General features: G+C 54.9%; 2 protein-coding genes across 4 annotated transcripts in view; one reads left to right on the forward strand and one right to left on the reverse strand.

Moving 5' to 3' along the window:
* The first annotated feature begins 2,222 nt into the window (after positions 1-2,222).
* NKX2-4 (NK2 homeobox 4) lies at positions 2,223-3,738 on the forward strand. 2 transcript variants are annotated; one of them, XM_048298062.1, is made up of 3 exons: positions 2,223-2,614; positions 2,719-3,206; positions 3,240-3,738. In XM_048298062.1, exons 1-3 carry the CDS (start codon positions 2,245-2,247, stop codon positions 3,378-3,380), a joined length of 999 nt encoding a protein of 332 aa, XP_048154019.1. In that variant the 5' UTR covers positions 2,223-2,244; the 3' UTR covers positions 3,381-3,738. The 2 variants fall into 2 exon arrangements, with proteins under 2 accessions (XP_048154019.1, XP_048154018.1); XM_048298061.1 differs by having other exon boundaries at positions 2,719-3,738.
* Positions 3,739-5,871: 2,133 nt separating this feature from the next.
* Positions 5,872-25,509, reverse strand: part of XRN2 (5'-3' exoribonuclease 2) — a 32,466-nt gene continuing 12,828 nt past the window's right edge. For both annotated transcript variants that reach the window (XM_048298011.1, XM_048298012.1), the window contains 14 exons: positions 25,140-25,275; positions 23,486-23,593; positions 23,310-23,399; positions 22,756-22,828; positions 21,893-21,976; positions 21,198-21,295; positions 21,034-21,113; positions 19,851-19,907; positions 19,228-19,296; positions 18,994-19,128; positions 18,026-18,153; positions 14,348-14,408; positions 9,843-9,981; positions 5,872-6,644 (listed from right to left, as the gene is read on the reverse strand). In XM_048298011.1, coding sequence (XP_048153968.1) covers positions 6,582-6,644; positions 9,843-9,981; positions 14,348-14,408; positions 18,026-18,153; positions 18,994-19,128; positions 19,228-19,296; positions 19,851-19,907; positions 21,034-21,113; positions 21,198-21,295; positions 21,893-21,976; positions 22,756-22,828; positions 23,310-23,399; positions 23,486-23,593; positions 25,140-25,275 — 1,321 coding nt within the window. In that variant the 3' untranslated portion in view covers positions 5,872-6,581. The remainder of the gene's footprint in view (positions 6,645-9,842; positions 9,982-14,347; positions 14,409-18,025; positions 18,154-18,993; positions 19,129-19,227; positions 19,297-19,850; positions 19,908-21,033; positions 21,114-21,197; positions 21,296-21,892; positions 21,977-22,755; positions 22,829-23,309; positions 23,400-23,485; positions 23,594-25,139; positions 25,276-25,509) is intronic.

Here is a 25,509-nt window from a genome sequence, read left to right on the forward strand (position 1 = left end):
AGAATTCTGGGGTGTTTTCGGTGCAAAATGGCCATGAGGGGTTTTGCTGGCTGCATTTCTACCAGCTCCCCTCGGGCTGTGCTTCCCCTTGGGCTCAGGCAGGGATGCAGGGATGCCTCTGCGCCCAGGGTAGGGGTGAGCGGTGTCCCAGTGGGCAGGGTCCTGGCTCAGCCCCCAGACCTGCCCCAGCCCTCAAGAGCCTGACCCATCCGCGTCGGCAGGGAAGCTCCACATCGCTCCTCCAGCAGGAGTCTGGGGCAGCCGTGGCGTTCGGGGTCCTTTTCCCCCGGCTCCCCCTTCCCGGGCTGCTGTCCCGGGGCACACTCGCTGGATTCTGCTCCCTGTGCCCCAGGTGCCCAGCGCAGCGTCCTGGGGTGTGAGCAGAGGCCGCAGGCTCTGGTGCTGCACCTGAACCCCTACAAACCCTTCCGCTTGTGCCACATGCCCAAATCCCGGCTTACAGGGCCGGTCTGACGCGAACAGGACCAGTCCCTCTCAGCCCTTTGCCTAACTCTGTCTGGTTTGTCCCCAAAGCAGCACCGAGGCCTCGGTGAGATGCCAGACTGCCCCAGGGGCTTGCAGGGAATCACCCCTACAGCACCGGGAGCGGCCTCTCCCTTCCCGGCGGGAAGCAGGGACACCACGCTCTGCCCATCCATCCAGACATCCATCCATGGGCACCGGGGGCTGTGCTGGGGGCCCGACCCCGGGCACAGAGCTGTGTCCCTCCCCGGAGTGCCCTGAGGGGCAGCGGTGTCCCCACCCGTGCTGCTCCCACAGGGATGGAGACGGGCTTTTTTTTTTTTTTTTTTTTTTTTTTTTTTTTTTTTTTTGAGCAGGGGAGGGGAAAAGAGGTGCCGGGAAAAGGGATGGAGGTGCCGGGAATTCTGCCCGAACGGTGGGAAGGTTGCAGCTGAACAGAACTGGCGGAAAGGGGGGATTCGGATGGCAGTGCGTGGGGATTCGGGACCCGTTTAACTCCTGAGCCTCGCCGGGCTCTCAGAGTTTCAGCGGGGAGCACAAACTTTGAAACGCAAAATTGTGCTCGCTCTGATCTTTCATATCCTATTTTTAACAATCACCACAGAGCTGCACGTGCCCTGCCCCCAGAAAGAACCGAAGAGATCAGGGAAAAGATAGGGTTTGAGAAGGGAAGGGACCAGCCCGGAGGGTGAGGGATAGCCCAGCTCCCCAAAACGGGCCTCAGCAAAACGGGGGAGCAAACACCGGGAGCAGCCCGGGAACGGCTGCCCGCTCTGCGGGGAGGCGCGGGTGCCGCTCACTGAACGCACCTAGAGTTTTATCAATTCCTGGGGAAGGCGCAGCCCCGCGGGATCCCCCGCGCGGCCCGGGCGCGGCCGGCTGCGCACCCAGCGCATCTCCCCGAGCACAGGCTCCGCCCGCCCCGTCGCGGCGGTGCCCGGCCCGGGGAGCCGGGGGCAGCTTCGGCCGCGGCGTCTGGCAGCGCCCCGGCCTCTCAGCCCGGCGGAGACCCCGCTCAGCCCCCGCGGCCCCGGGAGCGGCCCCGCGGCCGGGCCGGAGCCCCGCAGGCGCTGCCCCCGACGGGCGCAGGGTCCCGGGGCAGGAGCCCCGCGGCCGCTCCCCGGGGAGCCTTTCGTTGTGCCAAAACCAACGAGCGAACGACGAACGACCGCAGAAAGCCCCGAAACACAACCGCAAACGAAGCACCGGCCTTAAAGTGGCCCCGGTGTCGCGGGGGTCCCCGCCGGCCCCGCACCCCGCGGCGGCGGCTCCGAGGGGCCGGGGCCGGGCGGGAGCGGCGCAGCCCCGGGGCCCGGCCCGGAGAGGGGAGAGGGCTGCCCGGCTCCTGCCGTCGGGGCCGGGGCCGCCGCGCTGCCCCGGGACGCTCTGCCCGGGGGGTCGCCGCGCACCGTGGGGAGGGGATCGGGGGAACGGGCAGGTACTTACGGGCGAGGGCGGCGGGGCCGGGGCCGCTCGGAGCCGCTCCGGCGCTGCCCCCGGGGTGGCCGGGCTTAAGAGCCGTCGGACGGGCGCAGGACAATGGCCGGGAGGAGGGGGCCGGGGGGCGGCGGGAGGCGGGGAGGGGCCGGGGCCGCCCGCCGCCGCTCCGCCCCCCCGCGTCTGGCGTAAACCCGGCGCCGGGCTAAAAGAACCGGCGAGCTACCGGCGCCCGGGGCTGGTGGCCGCCGCCGCGGACGGCTCGGCGGTGCCGGCGGCAGCGCCCGGCCCGGCCCGCCCCGTCGCGTCCCGCCCCGCCGCGCCATGTCGCTGAGCCCCAAGCACACGACGCCCTTCTCGGTCACCGACATCCTCAGCCCGATGGAGGAGAGCTACAAGAAGTTCGGCGGCATGGACGGGGCGGGCGGGCTGGGCGCGCCCCTCGGGCCGTACCGCCAGGCGCCCGTGCCCGCCGCCGCCGCCGCCGCCGTCCCGCAGCACGTCCCCGCGGGCGCGGCCGCCTACCACATGCCCCACGGCGTCTCGCAGTTCCCGCACGGCGCCGTCGGGGGCTACTGCAACGGCGGGCTGGGCAACGTGGGCGAGCTGCCCGCCTACCCCGAGGGGATGCGGGGCGGCGCGGCGGCGGGCGGCGGCTGGTACGGGCCCGGCGGCGACCCCCGCTACTCCAGCAGTAAGTGCGGGCGCGGGGGGCGCGGCGGAGGGGGCGGCCGGGCGGGGGGAGAGCCGCGGCCCCGACGGGGCGGCCGCCGGCGCTGAGCCGCCCGTCCCGCTCAGTCTCCAGGTTCATGGGCCCGTCGGCGGGGATGAACGTGGCCGGGATGGGCGGCCTGAGCGGCATCGCCGAGGGCGCCAAGGGCATCGTGCCGCTGCACGCGGCGCCGCGGAGGAAGAGGAGGGTGCTCTTCTCGCAGGCGCAGGTCTACGAGCTGGAGCGGCGCTTCAAGCAGCAGAAGTACCTGTCGGCGCCGGAGCGGGAGCACCTGGCCAGCCTGATCCACCTCACCCCCACGCAGGTGAAGATCTGGTTCCAGAACCACCGCTACAAAATGAAGCGCCAGGCCAAGGACAAGGCGGCCGCCCAGCAGTTGCACCCCGACGGCGGCGGCGGCGGCGGCGGAGGCGGCGGCGGGCTGTGCCAGCAGCCCTCGCCGCGCCGCGTGGCCGTGCCGGTGCTGGTGAAGGACGGCAAACCCTGCCCGCCGCCGGGCAGCGGCACCCCGGGCCCCGGGCAGGCCGCCCCCGCGCCCCCCGCCGCCGCGCCCGCCGGGCACCCGCACCCCGGCTCGCTGGGGCAGGCGGCCGACCTGGAGGAGCTGTCGCCCAGCCCGCCGGCGCTGCACGGCCCCGTGGCCCCCCTGGCCCCCCTGGACTCGGCCGGCGTCGACTACAACGGCGGCATGGTCAGCCCCAACCTGCTCTACGGCAGGACGTGGTAATCGGTGCGTCCCGTGTGTCCCCCCGCCGCCACGACAGCCCCGCTCCTCCGGCACCGGACGCTCCCAGCCCCGACGGCCGCCCCGGCCCGGCCCGGTGCCCGCGGGGATCGCCGACGGCCGCCCCGCCCCCGGTCCCCTCCCGGCCTCCCTTCGGGTTTTTTTTTTTTAAGTCTCTCCGGTTTTTGGACAAGCGGCCCCGACGGCAGCGCCGAGTGCGTGCGTGCGAGCGCGAACGTGTGTGAGGGTGTCGGTGTGCGCGCGTGTCCGCGCCGCCGGGTCCCGTCCGCCCAGGGCTCCTCCCGACGGGCCGGGGGCAGCGCGGGGCTCCGCTCCGGCCCGGCCCCGCTCCCCGGCGGCAGCGGAGCCCGGGAGCCCCGGCGTGTGCCGCGGCAGACCCGCGCAGCGCCGCAATAAACCTTCCGAAGCGCCACTCATCTCGGCAGAATTAATTCCGGGGGGGTGCCCCCAAGTGCCATTCCCTTCTTATCCCCCTCGGAGGTAAACTGGGTCACAGCTCGAGGCGGGAGCCGTGGCAGGAGAGCGCCGGGGCGCCGGTGCTCGGATTTAAGGGGAAAAACTCCCTTTTTCTCCTTGTTGTTATTAAACACCGCTCAGTTACTGAACGTCCGTGTGCGGACGGGGCGCGCGGAGCCGCCGCGGCCCCCGGCCCTTGGCTCGGCTCCCGACGAGCTCGGAGACCTGCGGAGGCGAGCGGAGCCCGGGGATTCCCGGGGCTGGACCCCGCTTCCCGCCGGGATGGGGCCCCGCAGCGGCCGGGGCCGGAGGATGCGCCGCGCCGGAGCGGGGTTTATCCCCGCGCCGCTTCCCGAGGAAATCCCGCACGTCGGGAAACGCTCCTCGGGACTTTCCGGCAATTTTTCCTTCTTTTATTTTTATTTTTTATTTTAATTTTATTTTAAACAATAAAAGGAAGCCTTGTTCTCACGAGTCGGCTGCTTCGTTCTCGGTGCACGGACCGAGGGACAACCTCAAAATCCCCTTTTCTCCGCCGGCCTTTCGGCTGCCAAGCATTTAATTCCGCGCCCCCCCTCCGCCGCCTCTGCCAGGCTCCCCCATCCTTGGGGGACCCGCTGAACCCCAGCCCCGGCGGGGCTTCCCAGCGGCTCCCGGGCAGCGCCGGGCCCTGCTCCGCTCCCGGCTGTGCTGCGAGGGAACGATTCTGAGGCGGAAAATCGGGATTTGGGGCTCTGGGAGACCACGGACCCGCTCCCAGACCCCTTCCCGAGCCCCATGCGGGGGCCTGGAGGGGAAGGGGGTCCCCACCGCTCTCGGCAGATACCTCCTTCCCCTCCCGGCAGGTGCCACACGGGGACCCCCACGGCTGCCTGCCCTTTCCATGAGGGAGAATTTCTCCCTGCTGGCTCCCACGGGAAGCGGCTGGGGTGGGGCTGAGCCCGGCCTAGTGAGCGGTTTCCCCCTCCAACTCTGTTAGATCCAAGGGGATACGTCAGGCTCAGCTCCAGCTTGGGAAAAACAAAACCGTACCTGCAGCAGCCTCAGGAGCTCCACAGGGACGCTGTCTCAGGGTGACCCCCAGGCCCCGAGCAGAGCCCCAGGGCGGCGGGGGTGGTGCTCCCCGCTCAGGTCCTGCATCCCAGCCCTGCATCCCCACGGAGCCGAGGGAACGGAGCCCCCGGGCCAGCGTGCTGCTCCGGCATCGCTTCAAGGGTCCGAGCGGGCAGCGCAGCTCCCAGGGCCGAGCCTGGCTCCACTCGGGGTAGGACTGCAAGGGAGTGAAGGGCGGGGCAAAGGGCAGCCCGCAGGGATGAGCCTTTCCCACAGCAGCCCCCCCAAAATGTTTATCCAGACTTGTTTTCACGCCCCAAAAAAGGGGAGCGAGGGACAAAGCCACCGGCACCGCGGGTCCATCCGCCTTCGGAACGCAGCCGGCCCACCCCACTCCTTCCTCCAGCCCATTCCCCGTGAGAACTCACCCTCGCTGCTGGTTTTGCCCTGCTGGAAAAAGCAAATTGGCTCTTTTTGAGCCCCCTGCCTTTTCCCGGCCGAGGGAGAAGGCCGGCGGCTCCCAGCCCCGGGAACGCTGCATCACAATGAAGGATTCTGCTCCACCCTCAATCACTTGAAAATAACGAATCCAGGTTGATGATTTCTTCCTCCCGAGGTTACGCGCGGGGCTGTCTGGCTTCTCCCTCGCTGCTGGTGATTAACACCTGGGCGTTTGGAAGGAAGGGAGCACCGAGTCCTGCACCGAGGAGGAGTCAGGGTGAGAGCGGGGCCGGGAACTTTACTGATTTACACAGTTCCTGGATTTAATGGAAAAAGTCCAAAGGGAAAGCTGACCTGGATGCTCTCCTCTTTTTTTTTTTTTTAAATACCAAATAATGATTTTAAGTGCTGGGGTAGAGGCTGGGTGGAATTATTTTGCAAGGAATCAACAGGAATGTGTGCACGCAGGTAAAAGATAGGAACAGGCGCTGCAGGGGGTTGGAAATCAACCACGCGCCACCGCTCAGAATTTCAAAAGCCACTTTATAAAGCAAATAAAAATATTTACTGATTTGGTACACTTACACAGAAAACCCCTGGAAAGAGTGCTAAAAACGACTGGAACCTCTGCCCTTCGCAGCTATTTTAAATTAGGTACCAAATAGACAAATCCACGGCCGCCGCCTGGTTATGCCACGACAAAACCCACGCCAGGAACAGGCACGTGCTGGAGGAGTTCAAATGTTTTACTTCAGAGTCCGAAAAACCCCTTCTCTGCGGGGAACTGAAGGAAGCGTCTGACAAGGAGCAGCGAGGGCCGTGCCTTTCAGCGCCGCCGGCTGCCTGCTGGGTCTGCCCCGGGAGTTCATAAAATCCCATTTCTGGGCATTCTTTCCAACTCCGGCTCTGTTTTCAGGCTCTTGTGTGCGGAGTAGAGGACGTCTGGAGCTCAGAGTGGCAGGCAGCGCTCGGCACAGCTTGGGTCCGTGGTAGGGAGGACAAACACAGCGCTCCCACCTCGCCCCACGGCAGTCCGCTCTTTCCCGTCCCTCCCAAAAAATCATCCGTAAGAAATGGGCACATTTAAAACAGGCATCGGTTTAAAAACTACAGGGATGGCGCTCAACGACTTAGGTTTTTTTCCCCCCTCACCCCACAAATAATAGAAAGAACAAAAGCAAGAAGATTCGGACGTTTTCCATGTTTTTTAAAAAAATACCCAGGAGGCAGGAGCTAATTCCAGCTGTACCTTCCTGCGGGAGGTGGGAGCGGGTAGGGCCTCCCGGGGCCGTACGCCTGCAAACAAACAAACAAAAGCAAGCGTTTATTTTTGGGATTAGCAGCACAAGTAAACAAGTGGGGCGAGCTCGAGGCGCCACACGGAACGGGGACCAAACATCCTCCGCACGGAGGGGTGCCAGGGGCAGCGCTGAGCATCCCTCATCCGGCCGCGGAGTCTCCCGAGAACACGGGCTGGGGCTGGAAGCCCTGGAGCAGAGAGGAGCTGCGCAGCAGCGGCTCCGGAGTCCCAAACAAATCCACCCCCAGCCACCACCTGTGGCACCTCTGCTGCGCTCTGTCTGCAGCAAAGGGACAAGTGCTGGAGCCGGGGACAGACAGCGCTACGTGGGGCAGCTCACGCTCAGTACTTTCACACAGAAGTGCTCCAAGGGAAAACCAAAGCTGCATTTGTTGCAGAAGCGGCGTTTTCCAGCGCTCCTTCGCTTCCATAAGAGGCCAAAGAGACCCAAATCCCACCTTGGAAACGACTCCAAGTTAGCTGTGTATTTGCACTTTAATCCAGCCATTTGGTACATCAAGTATCCGGTGAAGAAATCCATTGGAAAATTTCAGAGCCCCCCCCCCCCAAAGCACATAAAATGATTTCCAAACCTGGTACATTGCAGAGACCAGCAAGTTAATTAAAGGTGGTGCACCAACACCAGCTACGGGCTTGGTTTGCTCTTTACTCGGGGTTTTTTTTGGTGTGGAGGGAAAAAGGGGCTTCCTTTCCTTTCTTTTAAAGAGAAATCCACCTTTATCCAGCCTGCGGCAGCCGAGATAACCACAGAAACCACGGAGCCGGCCAGCTGACCTGCCAGGGAGCCTCCTGCAGCCTGGCCATGCAGGGAAGGTTTGTTTCCAGGTTTGGTTGCCCAGTTAAAAAAGGAAACAAGTTGGCTGCATATCCCTTAAAAAACCCTTCCACACCAGCAGCAGGGAAGGACAGAGCGGAGGCCTGCGCGAGCTCTGGACGCTCCGCTGTGTGTTGCTCCAGGCTGGGACACAACTGCCCAACACCTGCAGCAGCCCAGCAAGTTTATTCTTTGGTTCTCTGGGAGAGCTGGGAGGCAGCAAAGCCCTGCTCCCGGGGAGCCCCCCAGATCCATGGCAGCTGCATTAATTTTGTGAGCACTCTGCGGCAGCACGTTTATTAACCTCTTTCAGACCATGTTCTGTATGCTGTAAAAAAAGAATTCAGAGGTGAAAGGGCCCAAAGATAATTATTTATGCTGCTACGTGTCACCACTTCCACTTGAATCCCTTTTCAAGGCTTTAAAGCTTTGAAATTTTCAGGCAGCAAGGCCGGATTCAATGATTAGGTTGGCATCCTAAACCCTTTCAGGTACCTTCTCATTTCACTCCAGCCGGGAGGAAATGATGACATCTGAAAGTTCATTTAAAAATAACAACAACAGAGCACGGCAACGAAGATTTAAAATTAACAGGGAGATAAACAGCACAACTGCAAAGGGAATTTTTTTAGGGAAGCAGATTCACTGGAGCCAAAAGACTTGTCTTTGATCGTGAACTCTTCATGCAGGTGAACAAAAATAAAAGGGTTGTCACCGGTGGGTTTCAGTGCCTCCTGCACCCGCAGGTGGGTCCAGGCCACCACCGGGGCAATTCTGTTCTGGGCAAGCCCACAGCGTGCCCCAGGCTGTGGATGTCCACAAGGCTCCTGGGCAGCTTTCCAAGCGGGAACTAACAGGGACACCCTCCCTGTGCCCCCAGGGCAAGCCCTGCGGGGAGACTGTTCCTGCTCCCCCTCACAATTCCAGCTGTTGGGCACCAGGATTTAAGGCTGGCAATGAACTGCTCTAAGCACAGATTCCTTTAGCAAGTGCACCCTGCCTGGGATGAAGGCAGAGCAGGGTGTGCCTCGGCAGACAGACTTTATCAAGTGTCCATTTCCCAGACTAATTAAACTCTGCCCAGGCTCCAGCGGCACAAAGATCCTCCCCTGATTTCTCCCCAGGAGCACGGCAGCCTGGATTAGTGCAATCAGGCATTTATTCCTCTGGCTCTGCGGTTTTGGGTGAACGTGTGCAGCACAAAATGAAAGATTTCTGAAATCTGACCCTATCAATGCACCTCACCCAACTTTAAAATGTATTTTAGAGCTCCACCGGCTGGGCCAAGGGTCAGGCCCCGTTATTTCCCTGTGATTGTAACCCACGTTGTTGAGCTCTGCCTGCAGCCAAAACCAGCGCTGGCAGGGTCTGTACTGGTGCTGCGCCATGTAACAACACATGGCTGGGTACCGGGCAGGCTGGGAGGAAGAAAAGTCCAAGTAGGAGTGACTAAAAAGTGCCTTGTCCTGAGCTGAATCAGGCCCCAGAAGAAGGCACATTTCCAACGGTTTGTGCCTTCCTTTGCGGACAAAAGATGGGGCAATGGGGCTGGCACCATCCTCCTCCTCCCTGGTAACCCGCCCACAGTCCTGACTTCCCCAAACAGCAGCAGAACTAGGAGTTCAACCTAGGTATCCGGAATTTATTTTAAATGAGCATTTAGCAGCGTGAGCACCTGGCAGTCTGGTAGGACAGGATACACAATTTGTGTTTTACTGGCATCGCACCCCCGCAGAAACTCCCTAGGCAAAGTCACCTGCTGCTTTCCAGCTGCACTTTCACTCTGTGGCATTCTCACAAACTGCTGACCAAGTCACCTGTAATGTTGGATGAGGTTCTCCCCTCACGCTCGCTTGTTTCCTTTTTAACCACAGAGAGCTATTTCCACGTGTTTATTCCTCTGGCTACGAAAATCCAACACTTGCATTAAGTACTTTTTTCGGCTCAGAGAAAGCCAGTAAACACTTGAGGGGAGAAATTTGGGAAGCTGTAAGGATGTACATTTTGAACACACCAGGGAGAACCCCAGAGGTACAGTGGGCAGACTTCCTTATGGGAAAGGAAGGCCGGTGGGAATACTTGCCTCAGGCTGCAGGAAGTGTGTGACCTGGGACCACGTTTGATGGGTGCTAATGAACACTGGTGGTGCAGTCTCGGCACGGGCCTTGCGCCAGGGGTACATCCAGAGGGGCTGGACAAGGCTGGGAAGTCCCCCATCCGTGTGTGTGGTGACACAGTGACACTAAAACCAGCCCAGGAGCGCCTTGCCATGCCACGCTCCCTTCTCCACAGCCACAGGAGAAGGAAGCCCTTCCTGGAAGGAGAATGCAGTGCACCCAGTGGGGCCCTGTTTTCCTACCTGTCTGCCCCTGTCCATGCGATCCTCGGGTCGCTGTGGGTATCCCATGGGTCCCAGCCCCTGGTACTGGGCCGGCTGGAACTGATTTGGGGATTGCAGCATGCGGTTCCAGGCAAGGAGAGGAGCGGCTCCGGCAGCCCTGTGCAAGGAAAGAAACACCACAGTGTGAACGCGGCTCCTGGAGAGAGTCCCACAGCACAGACCCAGGCCGGGATCTGTCTCAGAGCCGAGCACGGACGGCCACGGGCCAGAGGGAAACCGGGAGCAGGGAGTATCTTCCCGCATCCCCCTAAAGGCCGCTTTGCCGACCGCTTCTCCTTCGTCACAGCTTGAAAGCTGCACCGCCGCTGCACTGCACGCAGCAGAATTTTCCAATTCCCTGGAAGGCTTCCGTGCACCTTTTATCCCAGGGGCGGATTTGCCGATTCCAAAGGCTCCCCAGCACCCCAGGAGTAAACATGTGCCACACACGGGAGCCGGGGGCTTTCTTCTCTGAACGCCCAGACTCTTTCTGGGAGTCCATTCTTCCCAGTTAATTGCAGGTTGCAAATGAATTCTTACGGCGAGCGTTCGGAATCTAGGGTAGGGGCCTTGGCTGCTTTTTCCCATCCATTATTCTGCTCAATATGTCAGGAGGTCTGATCGGGAAGAAACCTTTTCAAGTTCTATTGATGCCGTTTTCAATTGACCACGGTGACCTAGCAACATAAGCACTAATTGGCACGGGCTGACTGACATTTGGTGTACAGTTTATATGGGAACGCGGATCCGACATCCATTATGGCCCAGTTTGCCATCCTGGATCACCCACAGCAAGAAATGCTTTCATTTCCTTCGAGTGCCCCTTCCAACATGACAATTAGAAAGCAACAGGTAGAACACGTCCAATGCTGTTTGATTCAAAATATTTAGGGAAATGCTGCGGCCGTGACCTGGTTGTTACAGCTGAGCACGGGGGAGGGACAATTCCTTAAAGGATCTGGAGCAGGTGGGTCCTGCAGGACAATATGATGTTGTGAGGGAAAAAACACAGAGAGTGGAGACAGTTAATCTTTCCTGAGCCCTGCTGAAGAGGGACTCTGATGAGCAGAGCAGGGCCAGCCTGGAGGGATATGGGGACAGCAGAGAGCAGAGGCTCTGCATCCCAGATTTGGGATGGCGAGCCCTGCATTCCAGGTTTACCTGCTGCACTGCACATCACTCTGTGCCTCTCCAGAGAGCCTCTGGCCAGCTGTGCTGGGTTTCAGCCCTGGAGACTCTCTACCGAGGCAGCCAGACTCCCACCAAACACCCCGTCAGCGCGGGGAGGTGTCCCGGCTCTCCTGGCCAGGATTCCCAGCCAGCGGCACTACAGCGGGGCAAGCGGAGCTGTGAGAGCCGAGGGAGAGGTGCTGGGAGGGGAAGGCCTTTAAACACACGTCCCAGCAGCTGGAGCAGAGGCTGAGCTGGAATCCAGACGGGCGGGCGGACGATGAAATGGACGAAAACGGGCATTTTGGATGCGAAGGCATTGTGGTGCCACAGCACAGCCTGCAAAGACAGCCGCTCCACCTGGGCACGGCAGGACCTGCAGAAGGAACCCCTGCTAAACTCTGGAAACAAGTAACTCCTTTCCTGTTTAGAAAAGCACTTTCCCACCTGATCAAAATGGACGTGCACAAAGGCTAAGCGGTGACAGCGGGCTCTGTGCTCTGCTCTCCACTCCAGAAGTGCACGACGTTCCCCAGACCCTCCCCAGAAGGGGCAATGCTGTAGTTACAGCTAAGAGCACTTCACGCTGAACACTCAAAATCGATCTCCCAAGTCCATACGTGGAATGAACTAAGCTCACACTTTGTTCATACTTGCTCCTTTTCATTAAGTGTTTTGAGTACTAACTTTTTTCCCCACATGATTCCTAGAAAACAGCAGAGTCTCCAGGAAAAACACACTGCTCAGCCATAAGGAAAACTACTGGGAATTACCTATATAGCCCCAGCTCTGGGGCTTTCACTAACAATCATTCTGCCTCTACAACAAGTGCTGGTGATAAATATGACTGAGGGTCACAGGCCAGCACTTCCTCCACGCCTGGAATGGGGAAGCTTGGCACAAATTTCATTTGACATTGATATTTATTTGGCACGGAGTTTTCAACTTTTAAAGTGCTGCTTAGTGAAAATTTGAGACATTTAACAAATCGAACACACCACCACTAATATCACTAACATCATTTGCTGTGAATCACCCTCAGGTGATTTAAATCACCACTGATTGGCGATTTAAACCACCCTCAGGTGGAGATCTGTACAAAAAAAGGAACTGTGCCACTTGGAACACCCCAGGAGCTCACACTGGCACAGTTACCCACAGAGTCAGGTAACTCACACACATTCAGCCAGGTCAGCTAAATTCAGGAGAATTTACACAGAAGAACATTCCCATCTTCGTGCCTCAGCCACTTTGGATGTCTCCTCTATGAACAGGTTAAGCAAAAGGGTTTGCTTTACCAGATGACACATTTCCACTGGCAAATCTCTCTCTGTAAACTCTGGACTGGCTCGAGAGCAGGAAAGGATCTCTGCAGTGCCCAGGAACATCAGGACAGCGGGGAGGGACCTCAAAATTCACTTTCCCTGCTGCACACCAAGGTGCACCACTAGATTTAAAAGCAAGAAACCCTCCACAGGAGACAGGATTGGCTGGATTACGGAGAAGCAGCTTTACACTCCCGGCTGTTCCCCCCCAGGCCTGGGAAGGAAGAGCTGGTTTAGCCCCCGCTGCACCACTCCATCCCTGAAGCAGCACAAAGGCTCCAAGCCTTCCTGGCAGGGGGACAGGGCTCCTTGCTTATCCCTCGCTGATGTGGTGAATCTGGGATATCCCAGCGCCCTGCCAAGCCCCTCCGTCTGCCGGGGCTGGAGCAGGGCTGGCCTCTCCCTCAGTCAGTCCCTTCCCTGAGCAGAAATCCCTGGCTGCTCTGCCCCCGTGGTACCTACTGCTCCTGGAGCTGCAGCAGCAAGAGGGGGAGCAGCAGTTTGGGGAACCAGCAGCTCCCAGGGAACGAACGGGAAGCTCAAAATGCCTTCAACAGGTTCAGACGTTTTTTCCTGCACCAAGTGTCTCTGTGTTTAACCTTCTGCTTAAGTCTCTGCGCTTGCCTCTGTACAGAGGCTCAGCATCAGCTCTAAGCACGTTTGATCTGCTCCCCAAATCCAAAACCTTCCAAGAACACGGCAAAACTACTTATCCCCAGTGCTGGCAGAGCTTTTCATAAACCCTCCACGGTGTAACAAAGAGAAGGCGGTGACAAGTGACAGACCTGCAGCAGTCCTTCACAAATAAAAGTATATAAATTGGCTTTAATTAAGGGGTGGGAGTGGCAACTCCCATGGTCCAAGCAATATTAAAGTTTGCATTATGAATGCATCTTGCCTTACAATATTCCACACGGATGAGGCACAGGACAAGGGAGCCAGGCTTACTTCAGTGGGGATCAAGATGGTTGCCATGGAAAGTGACTGTGGAGAGCTCGCTAAATTCCCCCAAAGCCCGTATTTTCAATGGCGAAACATTTGCAAATAAACCCAAGGGAGAAAGGCTGCGCCTCAGAGCAGAAACTTCTCTCCCTGTCTCCCTCCCTCCCTCCCTCCTCCATAACCATAAAAATAAATGTCATTATTCATGGCTGCCACAGGTAGCCCGGGTTTATTGAGCCCACCCCACCGAAGGACACACACAAGCCATCAATGAGGGGACGCATGTAAAACATCCCTGATTATCAAACCATGTCACATTCCTTCTATTCGATGGCACTTATTGGGCTGCAGATTCCATAATCCTTCCCCGAGTCCCTTCTGCATTTAATTCAGTTCAGCCTTAAGTAGTTAAAGAAACTGTTTTCAGTGGCAACTAATAACTACTGACCTACAGTGACACTGCCCTACAATGGGCTTGTCAGGCCTGAAAAACTTGTACCAAAGAAGCTGATTAGGACTTCAAGAGGTTTGTAGCAAGAATCAATGGCTGGTCTGTGCTAATGCTGCGGCTGCGGCACAGGAATGATAAAAGTGGAACACCATTAGTTATGCCTCATTAAGCTCCACAGCCCTCCTAAAAAGAAATTTGTTTAGCCTGTCCAAAATCTAATGCAGTTTTAAGCTCTCTGTGTTCAATTTCATAGTACCTCAAAAGCTTCAATAAGATAAAGGCCAAAGAACCAAGAACGGTACCAAAGCACCAACAGTAAAGTTAATTTTGAAGCCGAGTTTTAATGGAAAGTGTTTTTCCCTCGTCTTTTTTAATACAAAGTACTCGAGCCTTTTAAAGGGTGAACACCACGGAGTGGGCTCTCAAAACTTCAATAAATCACGGACATTAATTAACTCAAAAAACCTGCCGCGCAGCATCGTTTCCACAATTTTAAACCACAATATTCCAAACAAAGGAGGGAAAACCAAACACTGGCAAGGCTGGCAGAGCCCAATCCACCCTCCCGGGCACGTTTCCCGTCCCTCCTGCCTTACCTTTGCGGCGTCTGCTGGAACAAGGGCGTGGGACCTCGCCAGGACTCCTGGGGTCGAAGATCTGGAGGGCGAAACGAGACGGCCAAATAAGAGAGAGCAAGAACAGCTCAAGAGCTGTGCCCCGCTCCTCTGCGTGCCCCAGAGCTGCTGTTGGGAAGCCAGAACAGGAGAGCTCAGACTGGACGTGCAAGCGCAAACACGCCCCAAGTCACGGCTTCCTGCTGCCGCCTTGGACAGAGTCCTGCTGCCCGCCGAGAAAAGGCAACTTTTTCAGCTTTAGCACGTCCAATAAGCTTCATAATAGAGAATTACAAATTTTAATTGCCAGAGCTAGCATTGGTTAGAGCTTAGATGCTGCCCAGGTGCCTCCTCTTGAATTTTTGAAGATGCAAAACCTTGTCTGTCACCCTAACAACTCCATTTAATATCTGTATCTCTCAGCAGTGCGTTCATCGGTACATTAAAAATACGCACCCAGCACTGTGTCGCCCCTGGACAAGTGTTTGTGACCAACAACGATGTCAAAGCCAAAACACAGGCGGGCCGGTTTCCCTCTGACTTGGCTGAATTATTCCGTAAAGGCAAGTAAAACAATGGCCAGAGCATGGAATAACGTCGGCGGTTCTGCCTTACTCACAGTTTAAGTAAGTACAGTTCTACTTAGGATGCAAAAGACAAAGAATTCATTAAAATGAAATATAAATACATTATCACCAGAGATAGTAAAGGTGCATTTAAAAGTTAACGTGGCCAGTGATAATACCCTAATAAAAACCTATTAATGATGTCTCAGATAATGGAATCAGACTGAATTAAGCCTTTCTGGGTAAAACCTTGGCCAGAGCCCCAGCGCTGGCGTGCGGGAGACCACCCACTCGTCCATTGTTTGTGCCACCCAAACCAGCCCTGCACAAAGGCGAGGCAGGACCAACATTGCTTTAACAGGGCCCGCAATTAAACGCTTGTTGTCCTTCTAAATAACCTGGTCAGCAAACAGGATAAAAGCAGCAGCTCCTCAATAGCACCCAGGCAGCCCCCAGCACTCGGGGCCAGCGTCAATCAAAAGCTCCAGTTTCACTGACACTTTTGATGGCTTTCAATGGCCTTCAAGTGTGACCTAATTCCAACAGCTGGTTCCAGCAGCTGGATAATGGCCGGCACACGGACACACTCTGTTTCTGATAATTTCCAAGTTTCACAGGCAGCAGCAGCACGGAAACACAGGCAGCATCCTGCTTCCAGACCCTCCCTCTCCATGCGAGCAAGGGCCCAGCTCTCCTGCTGTAACCACACCTTTCTGCAGCTCAGTTTAAGCGAGGCTTCGTGGAAACATCATCAAAACATTTAAAGCCCCCTTATTACTATTCATTTGTGCGGCTGACAGAACAACCTTGGAGGGAGAGAGTCTGGAGCGGTGAATTGCACTTCAGAAAGGTACAAAGTGGGAGAAGGAATGACAATTAACATTTTCTTTAGGCTGCAAAACATAGGCATTTCCTAGAGCTATAAGGCCAAAGAAACTGCCTCCTCCAGCAGCTCCTCAAGCAATAATTTATCTAATCAGGGTGGCAATCAAAGAGGAGATTTCGTGTTTACTGATTGCACTAATCAAAACCACTTTTCCAACGCAGCTAATTGACAAGTTTACTGCCTGCCACGCGAGTCATAAATCAGATGTCCTGTGCTGCAGGAGCCAAACCCGCCATTCCCAGAGCGCTGCCACCCCGCACTTGACTCCCCAAGTTATCAGCGCAGACAATTATTCATCAGCTGAAAATTGGCACGTCCAAGGCAAATCAGGGAGCACCGGCGAGGAACACCCCCAGACGGCTCCCGAGGAGGAGGTGGCTCCTGGCCTGACCGCGTCGCCCTTCCGGAGGCTGATTTCACCGCAGCGTGCGTAGAAAAATACCACACGCCCCGGGGAAAGTTGCTCTGCGTCAGTGCCACTGAACGTGGGGGATTTTGACCACATCAGCTGTGGTTTTTTGGGGATGTGTGGGCTCCGGATGCTTCCCAGTCCAGCCACGCCACAACAGCGGCTCTCTGGCAACAGTACAGCTGATGAACACAACTCGGACACAGGAGACAACACCGCACTATCCAAGAGGCCTTCCTGTTTCTTCTAACTCGATTTTCTAGCTGAAGGTGCCTGTGCTTTGATGGAGACACTTGGGGGCTGAACAGGGGGGACTGCAAAAGGCAACAGGCTGTCCTGCCAGACCTAGGAACACCTTTGGGGTCCAGGCAGAATGCTGTCAGGGGGAAACCGGCCCAAGTGCTTGTGAATTCCCAAACACACCTGCGCAGGCAGATCGCTCCCACTCAGCAAGAGCCTCCCTGCAGCCAGGTTTGGGGAGTTGCTGACACTCCTCACCTTCACAGGCCTGCTGGGCACCAGACCCATGCAAACCGTAACCCAGGATGTGTTACAGTCTTGGGGCAGGTGAACATCCAAAAGGCTGATCCCAGCAGAAATCTGGGGCCATGCCACCTGGAGGTGTTCTCCTAACACGGGTTTAAGCAGGTCTGACTCTGCCTGGTAAAAGAGGAGCTGAGGCACATGTGGTTCACTCGGCACTGACAGTCCCAGTTGGGCCGGGCTGGGGCCTGACCCTCCTGCCAGGCAGCAGGATGGGTTTGGGGAATGGCTCTAGGGAGCTACGCAGCCCTCAGGCAGTTGGATCCATCCTCCTGATGGACATGAGCTGTTCTCAGCCTCAAGTAATGAGGCACTGAAAGAATCTCCAAATTCTGTGTCAAGCTCTGCCGTAATCAGTTGCAAAGATTTCACATGGCAGTCCACGCAAATGAGAAGTTAGTTAGAGTGTAAGTCCAGTCTCCTGGGACAGCTTGGCGTCTCAGCAGAAGAGGAGGAGGAACACAACCCAGTGAAGTGGCAGAGACCACGTCTGCAGCGTGCAGCGCTGCGGTGTCCCTGCAAGCAGCACGCCGGGAAGTGGCTCCGGGGAGCGCGGCCCTGTGCAGTGAAGGAGCCTCCATGAGGCGGCTCCACCTGGCTCCTCTCCCTGCTGCTCCAGACAACAGCAGGACAGCAACCTCTGCCCCGTGGAAAAAGCAGCACAACGAGGAGGGAAGAAGAGCCCAACCAATTGCTCTGAGGTTTGCCAGGCACACCTGCAGAACACGGCTGCGGCGCTCTGAAGGGGAAGGAGGCGTGCGCCAAGGAAAGCCACCTGACAGTCTTCCGAGGCCACCAGATGGACTGGGGTTTCTCATCCACCAGCGGCTCCGAACCTCCTCAGTTTGAGCCAGACAATGGCACTGGGGGGCATTTGCCTGCAGAGTGCTGCCTGTTCAGCACAAGGGGCTCGGGAGCCACGGGGACGAGAGCTCGGGAAGCGCCTCGCGGGCAGGATCGGCTCCAGGGACGTGGGACAGACAGAGCAGTTTGGAGCGTTTCCCACAGCGCACCAGGACTCGGCAGGAACAGCAGCACGGGGACTGCTGAGCTCCTCAAAACCTCCCCAAACCCACATAAATACTCTCTTTTTGGAGATGAATTTGAAACTGCAATGCCTGACTGGCGGTTCTGCCTTCCCATTCCCCATGTTCTCCTCTCCACAGCGTATTGAACCACAGATAAATAAGTGAAATACATATAGATCACGTTTAGACCAACCCAGCTGTGAGAAGCAGGAAGCAGAGCCCACTTACTTGAGAGCAGTTTGGGGATCTGCTGCTGCCCGCCCATGAGGGGCCTGGCGTAGGGGCTGCCGTAAGCTCCGAGCGGCACGGCGTTGGGATACATGCCTGGCATGCCCCGGTCCCTCGGCATCGTGTGGCTGTCAGGGGAAGAAATGGCAAGGGAGCAGGTCAGGATGCCGTGGTGATTCCATCTCCCAGCACAGCTGCCTCCCAGCCCATCCCACGGCCCAGGGATGCACCGGTGGATCGGGGCCCAGGCGCGTCCCGACACACACAGGCCTTGGGAGCTGCTCCCAGGGAAATGCTTGGGTTTCCAACGCCACAGCTGTGCCTTTTATTGTGACTGTGACGTGCAAGAGGGTTCTCAAGTGCAGCCCCAGGACAGCCCCGCTTCTCCTTCCTAAAAGGAGGTGCTTTTCCTTCTTGCAGCTCCTCCAGAGGCATAAGATGAAGAAGGTATTTTCTCTTCCTAAGGAGACACTCCAGAGTCTAACTTTATTTGCCAGTATTACAGTCTCCTTTAGAACATTCCCTTCTCTGGCTTTGATAAATGCACGGCTCCTTGCACTCTCCGGTCTGGAAACCCATTTCATTTCTGAAGCTTCTTCGTTTTTAAAAGCATAAAAGACATTCCTGTCTTCATTACCAGTCTTAATTATCATTTGTGCACAATATCCTCATTGTACCCTCTAGGAAGTATTCATCAAACAAGCTTTAAAAACCTAAAACAGCAGGAAAGTGAGCTAGAAATATTTAGGGGGCGGGGGGGGAAATATCAAGAAGCAAGCAAGGCATTCCTGCAAAACCCTTCAGTTTTCAGCAATACTGAATTCAAATATCCCACCCTGAGGTGTCCAACATGGAAAAACCAGCACCTAAGCTCGGACACTCCAGGCCCGTCCCTTTCCTGCTTGAATTTAAAAAGGAACGAGGAGGGCAGTCCCCCCAGCAAGGCAGCGGTCACCCCACAGCCTTACCCCAAGGTTCTGAACGCCGACTGGTCCAAGTGCACTGGTTTCCTGTCCCTGTTGAAGCCAAGCTGCGGCCTCCAAGGCCTGCCATCACTGTTGGTTTTTTCCCAGTCTCCTGGCTTCAGAACGGGAGCAGGTTTCCTTAACAATAACAACAGTTCCATAAGCACTCACCAGGAGCAAACAGTCAGAGCAATAAATCAGACTGGAATGACTCGAAAGCTGGCAGCTGACACTTACTTTGCCCCAGGTAACACGGTAGCCTTGAAAACAAAGTCTTCAGCAAACTGTGGGTCTTTGAAGGAGATGCTAGAAGAAAGTATTTGAGGGTTAGGTTCACTGGATAACAAGGACAAAGTGAAACAGTAATCGCTGCTTTATCACCAGGAAAGCTAGAAGCAAAGAGATGAGCAGAATAACCTCACTCTTCCAGCTGGAATTCATGGTTTCCAGGACCAAGAAAGAACGAGGCTACAAGGAAAGAGAGTAATGGCTCCCTGGAAAGTTCAGCCTAAGATGAAGAGCAGCATCCTGACTACTCATATACCATCTCCAAAGACAGGGAGAAAAATCCTGGGGACAGAGAGGCAGGGAGAAGCACAGAACAATTCCAGCCTCCTGACAGCGGCAGATGGAACAGCTGAACCCTTCCTTTAACTCATCACTGCCAGTAACAACACCCCCATTTAGGACATCCTTCCTACAGCGTCCTGACATGGCACGACTCGGCATTTCTTACCGCCTCTGCACGGCCGTTCTGCTTGAACCAAGCCGTGCCTCTGGAGATAAAAATGACACAGGTTTTCAGGGCTCTGAGTGCTGCATGCTGTGCACCCTCACATCAAAGCCCAGAGTTTACTGACCTGACTGCAGAGTTCTGCGTAAGGTCCCGCAGCATGGGAACAGGAGACTCCACCACCCTGGCCAAGAGAAAAACCTCTGTCAGAACACCATGTAACGCATTTCTCACCATCTGCTGCTCTGCCAAGTGAGCCTGCAAAACACTTATTCCAAAGTTAACTTGCCCTTCCCCTAAACCAAGTGCTTCCGCAAGCACCGGAGCGACCGAATCCTTGTTCCGTGATGCCGCTTGTTTCGCAGCTGCTGTGTGGGGATTCTCTAGGGTCTGTCTAGGGAAGGCAATGCCAGAAGAGGTTTCTTGTTCCTGTTCCCTCCAAGAACAACTCTGACTCGCTGGTATTCTTTCACAACCATGACAAGAACAGAGAAATGCCTATTAGTGGGACCTGGGGTACATTTTCTGTCCGACCAAGCCAGTGTTTGTGCACTTAACAAAAACGAGGCACTGAACAGCTGCTTGTGCCTCTGGGCACGGTCAGAGAAACGAGCGTGTGCCCTACAAGGTGAAGGTTACACTGATCATTCCTCAAACTGGATGCATTCTCTAGAAAACTAAAAATATGGGTATTCTTCGTACAGCTGGGAACAGCCCTGATTTTAGTGCTACAGCCTAAACTGACACGGACAAAATATATCTAAGCTATCACTACCTGGATTTTTCTCTCACGTAATGCAGGTTGGCATATAAAAAGCCGAGTTTTGGGGTTTTTAGGCAATGTGCACTAACGGGGAGTCACATCAGCCCACATGAGCATCCACACAAAAGCAGAGAAGCCAAACAAGGCCACAGAGCACTACTACTTTTATTACCCAGGCCTTGTTTACCTCATTAAAACAATAACTAAACACCGAAAAATCTGACTTCCACTGGCAAAACGACAAACAAACAAAGACTCCTCAGCAAATAAACAAATGCACTGGCGTGTTCAAAAGACATCTGGGGCTGCTTTAAAAGCCGAGTTGTGAGGTTAAAAGAATGGGATCGTAGAAGGAGAGTTTCACTGTTTTGCTGGGGGTCTCCCCCATGCTGGAGGTAACACAGGCCTGCTGTGAACCCTCGGAACTACGCACGCGGCCTCGGCAGGAGCTTTCATTCACCCCTCGTGGGCACACAAATATTTCTACGGCCCTAAGTGCAGGCCAGGTCCTTGAGCAGCAGGAACCCACCCCGCAGGCCACACTCACTGATCCGGGAGGACGGCGTTGTCGTTCAGCGTGAGCTTTCCCTGGATCCCGTGGCACAGCTCCGGCGGGATATCCACTGCCTGCGGAGAAGGGAGTTCTCCAGCTGAAGCACTTCACCACCCCTCCCACCTGACCATTTCCACCGAGCAACAAGTGCAACCCACCTCTGTGTTTTTGGTCTTGTACTGTTCCACAATGAAGTCACAGAGCGGATGGTGCTTCCCAACAAAGAGAACGTCACCGCCAAGGCTGTTCCTTCTGCCTGGAAAAATGATGGGCATGGGGCAGGAGTTCAGAGGGAAGGAAAGAAGGAACGCAGCAAACCAGCAACCACTGCCCTGGTGACACCTCCACAAAAGCAGAGTTTCACTGTGATTTAGGAGGAAGCTTTGAATGCTCCTTGAGAGTGTAGGAAAGACAATGTCTGCCCGGAGTGGGACGTGCCTGGTCACAAGGACAGCTGGCAGGCAGTAAAATAATAGGAATCTTGTGTTCAGTGGGGAAATGCTGAGTTTAGAACAGAGGAACACTGCAGATACAGACAGAACTGACAAAACCCAGCCCCAAACCCCACACATCTCCCACAGTTTACCCCCAAGAACCAGATGTTATTTCTGCACACAGAGAAACAAATGCTGGCCTTTATAAGCTGAACCAGAGTTACAAAAGCAAATCCACTGAGGATCCCTCCAACTACCAGCAGCACCCATGAGGAAGAGTCCCAACCAAACATCGAGTGCACCTTGTTCATTTAGGGTGAAATACATAGGTGGCAACGAAACACCCCAATGCTTCAACAAAACACCCCAATGCTTCAACAAAACACCCCAGTTCTTTAACAAAGCACCCCAATTCTTACTCTCTTCAGGAGTGAGGTCAGGGTACACTTCCTCCAGGGCAGCTCTGAGGCGCCGCTCATCCACAAAGGGCAACAACGCCACACCTGGGAAAACCAAACCAGTGTTCTCTCATGCTTGTTGGAAAAACCCAGAAGAACCCCAAAAACAGACACCAGGATGGCGCACTCTGGTAGGTTTCCTGAGCCAAGAAACAGCTACAGCAGAGTGATTCTGATTCAAATTGCACTTTTGCTTCAGAAATCAGATCTTTCTGTGCCTTTATTCACAAAAAACCTGTTGCCCTCAAACTGAAAACCTAAAATTTTACCTGCAGTGTAAATGACACCCAGCCAGAGAATCTGGCAGACCTTGAAAATTAACCTTCTCTAAAGAAAGGAAAAGCTGCATAGATGCTGTAGTTCTTTTCTCCATTCCTTGTGTGCTCCAAAATATTTCTATATTCCTCAAAGCATTTTTGGCACAGTACTAATGAGCCACTGATTGAGCAGAACAAGATCCATTAATTAAATGCAAAGGAGACAAAAGACAATTACACACTGAGTCTCCTGAAAACAGAAGAATGATTAATCTAGTTCAGGACAAATTAACAAATCTAGAGTAACTGCAGAAATTACCAATAATCATTGCCAAACTCCAAAACCAGGTACCGAACTGTAATTTGCTCTTCATGCTGATTTTTTTCTTTTTCCAAAATACACCTGCTGTAAAATGCTTGTCCCCACAACAAGTAACACAAGTTACCTTTGCGACTCGCTGCAGTGTTTTCTCACTGAGATGATTTTCCAATTTCTCTTTATTTTTAAAGGTTTTTAAGACTAATGTCTAAGAATTAAAAAAAAAAAAAAAAGAGCTGAAATTTCACCTTGCCAAGCGTACTTCTTCCCATTCAAATCGATAGCAAAATCTTCAGGGTAGAAGTCAATGATGCTTGATTCCTAGAGTTGAGAAAGCAAAAATCACCTTTAAAGCCAACTCTGGCACGGGTTCAGAATGTCACGTGGTGCCAAACACAAAGATCTCTGATAACAGAAACGTCTTTCATTAAGTGCCATCTAAGCCCAAAGCGAGGAGGTCGGGCATTTGCGTTACTCAGAGATTTAAAATAAGGAATTAGGGAGGAGAGAGTAATTAGGATAAGAAGGAGAGCTAATTAGGATAAGTTATGTGCTCCCCAACTAAGTTTTGGAAGGTTTCTGTGAGAAACGAGACCATCTGAAGTGTAAGAGAGCTGGGAAATGTCATCTGAATTCCAAGAAATCACTTCTAAGGATTTCTGAAGAACCACTGCCACCTACCAAACCCCTGCCCTCCCGGTCTGCAGCATTTTCTCTGCCTGAAGTGAGAAGCAGCAGGCCACGTTCACACCAGTGCAAGATGACCTGAGCTTCCAGATAGGAATACAAGGTGGATTCTCACCGGGTCTGTCATGAGCTTCCTCCACGTCGGCGGCAGAAAATTCCCACTGGCGGCCGGGAACACCCCCATCAGCTGTTCAAGAGGCTTGAACTGTTGAAAGCAGACAAGCAGATGTGGGACACTTCTAATGGGAGGGTAAATCAGCAGTGAACGAACGGATAAACCAAGAGCCCTACCGGTTTGGAGCCCTTCTCAAAGTCTGAGGGCATGTCTGCAATTCCCTCGAAGTCCGAGGCAAAGGGAGCGTAGTGGAAAGGGTAATACCAGTTCCAGGATGCACAGCCCTGGGGCAGGGAGGGGAGAAGACACAAAATCAGGCACAGCAGCAAACTCAAACCATGCAGGCCGGTCACCAAACATGACCAAAGGGCAGGGAGCAGTACTGTCCTGGCAGCACCCAGCTTGCAGCACACAGCAAAATCCCGCTGCTAACCCGGGGCGGCGTGGGGGAGCAGAGACACCCAGCATCTGCCGCAGGCTGAAAAGCATCCTGGTTCTAACTGGTGCTTCCCTCCCCAGGACCAGCACTAGCGCACACTTGGAGCAGCACTCTGCTCTTCCCCTTCTGTTCTCCTGCCTTGAGCAGTGGGGAATACACAGCGTGTCCTCAGGAAGGAGAAAATCAAGCAAACTCAGAACACACCAGAACACCATGCACCTCGTAAAGGAAACGTGGCTCCAGGAGGTCTAAGTCAAGCTTTCACCTCCTCAGCTATTTTTCTTAGCAGCACCACTTGAAACAAAAGCCCACTACTATTCTGACTTCCAGTTCTGAACAATTAAATGTCAACGAGGCTCCTCCAGTGATATTTTTGGTACAAAATTACAGCGCCTATAATTATTCGCTGCAGTCCTTCAGACAGGCTCCAAATGTTTCAAAAGCCAGGTGGATTGCCTTCATTCTTTTTTCCCCTTTTTTCTCCCCCCTCTCCAAACAGATGTTCCCACTAGTGGGACATGCCCTGCATCATCAGCTTTCTGTAGGAATGGAAAGGCACGTGATGTATTCTGGCACAACTTTTACAGACAGCCAGCAGCAGTTATTGGAGTCAGTTTTTACTGTGGTGAAAAGAAAAAAAGCCAAACAAAGACCCTCGAGCAACCCTATTTTGGAGCTCCCCCAGCCCAGTGGCTTCCTAACACAGCCCCATGCGGAAGCTCCGAGTTCCTGCTGAGACAGACAAACTGCACAGGCTGGAGCACATTGTGCTCCCAGGTCACACAGCCAATCTGACTCTGCCTTCAGGGCACGGAGCTCCTTATTAGCCATCAGTGCGACAAAACCCCACCACGGCCCACTAATCTCTTGCCAATCTGACATCTCAATTATCAAAAGATTTAAATCGGATCCAGATTACTTCAGTCGCAACACACTTCATGGAACAGCATTACAATCCACGGAGGAGACTGACAACTCTGTCCCTTGCAAATTCTTACTGGCATTTCACATTTCACAGGCTTTGTCCTTTGTTCCCTCATTTAGTCACCTGCAATGTCACTGTTTCTGGGAAAGGGAAAACAGCAGCAGTTCTTGCTGCACCAACAAGTGGTGGGGCACTTGATGGGAGAACTGAATCCCAGAACCATCGAGGCTGGAAAAGAGAGACTCTGAGACCAGAGTCCAACCTGTGACCAATCACCACTCTGTCAACCAGATCAGAGCAGTGTGTGCCACGTCCAGCTGCTCCTTCAGCAGCTCCAGGGACAGTGAAACTGCATTCGAACCCCCAGAGTCAAACAGAATTGGGCACACATTTATTTCACATCTCCAACAAAACCCCATGGCTTTTCCAAGACCGAAACAAAATCAGACAACAATCTCTGGGGTACCTGATAGTAGTATCTGAGAACCCAGCAAAGCCCTTCCACGTAGGACTGCACAACCTTGCGACGGAATTTCTCATCTGACGCGTCCACGTCGAATTTGTTTTTGTAGTAGCGCTGCTTCCAACCGGTTTCCCACAACCTGCAACACAACCAGGCACGGATAACACGTTTCCATGGATGGACACCTTAACAGATGCACATCTGCAGGTCTGAATTACAATGTAAGACCAAGCCCCTTGCTACTTCAGTTGCCATTTGTATACAGTTTGAATGAATGCAGAAAAAGTGATGCTCAGCAGCAACAGAATAAAATGTGACTGTTGGCAGAACTGACAGTGTTTTCCCGCTACTCCAAATACAAAGGCAAGCAAAT

The sequence above is a fragment of the Corvus hawaiiensis genome, chromosome 3 (genome assembly GCF_020740725.1).
Source record: "Corvus hawaiiensis isolate bCorHaw1 chromosome 3, bCorHaw1.pri.cur, whole genome shotgun sequence".
NCBI lineage: Eukaryota > Metazoa > Chordata > Aves > Passeriformes > Corvidae > Corvus > Corvus hawaiiensis.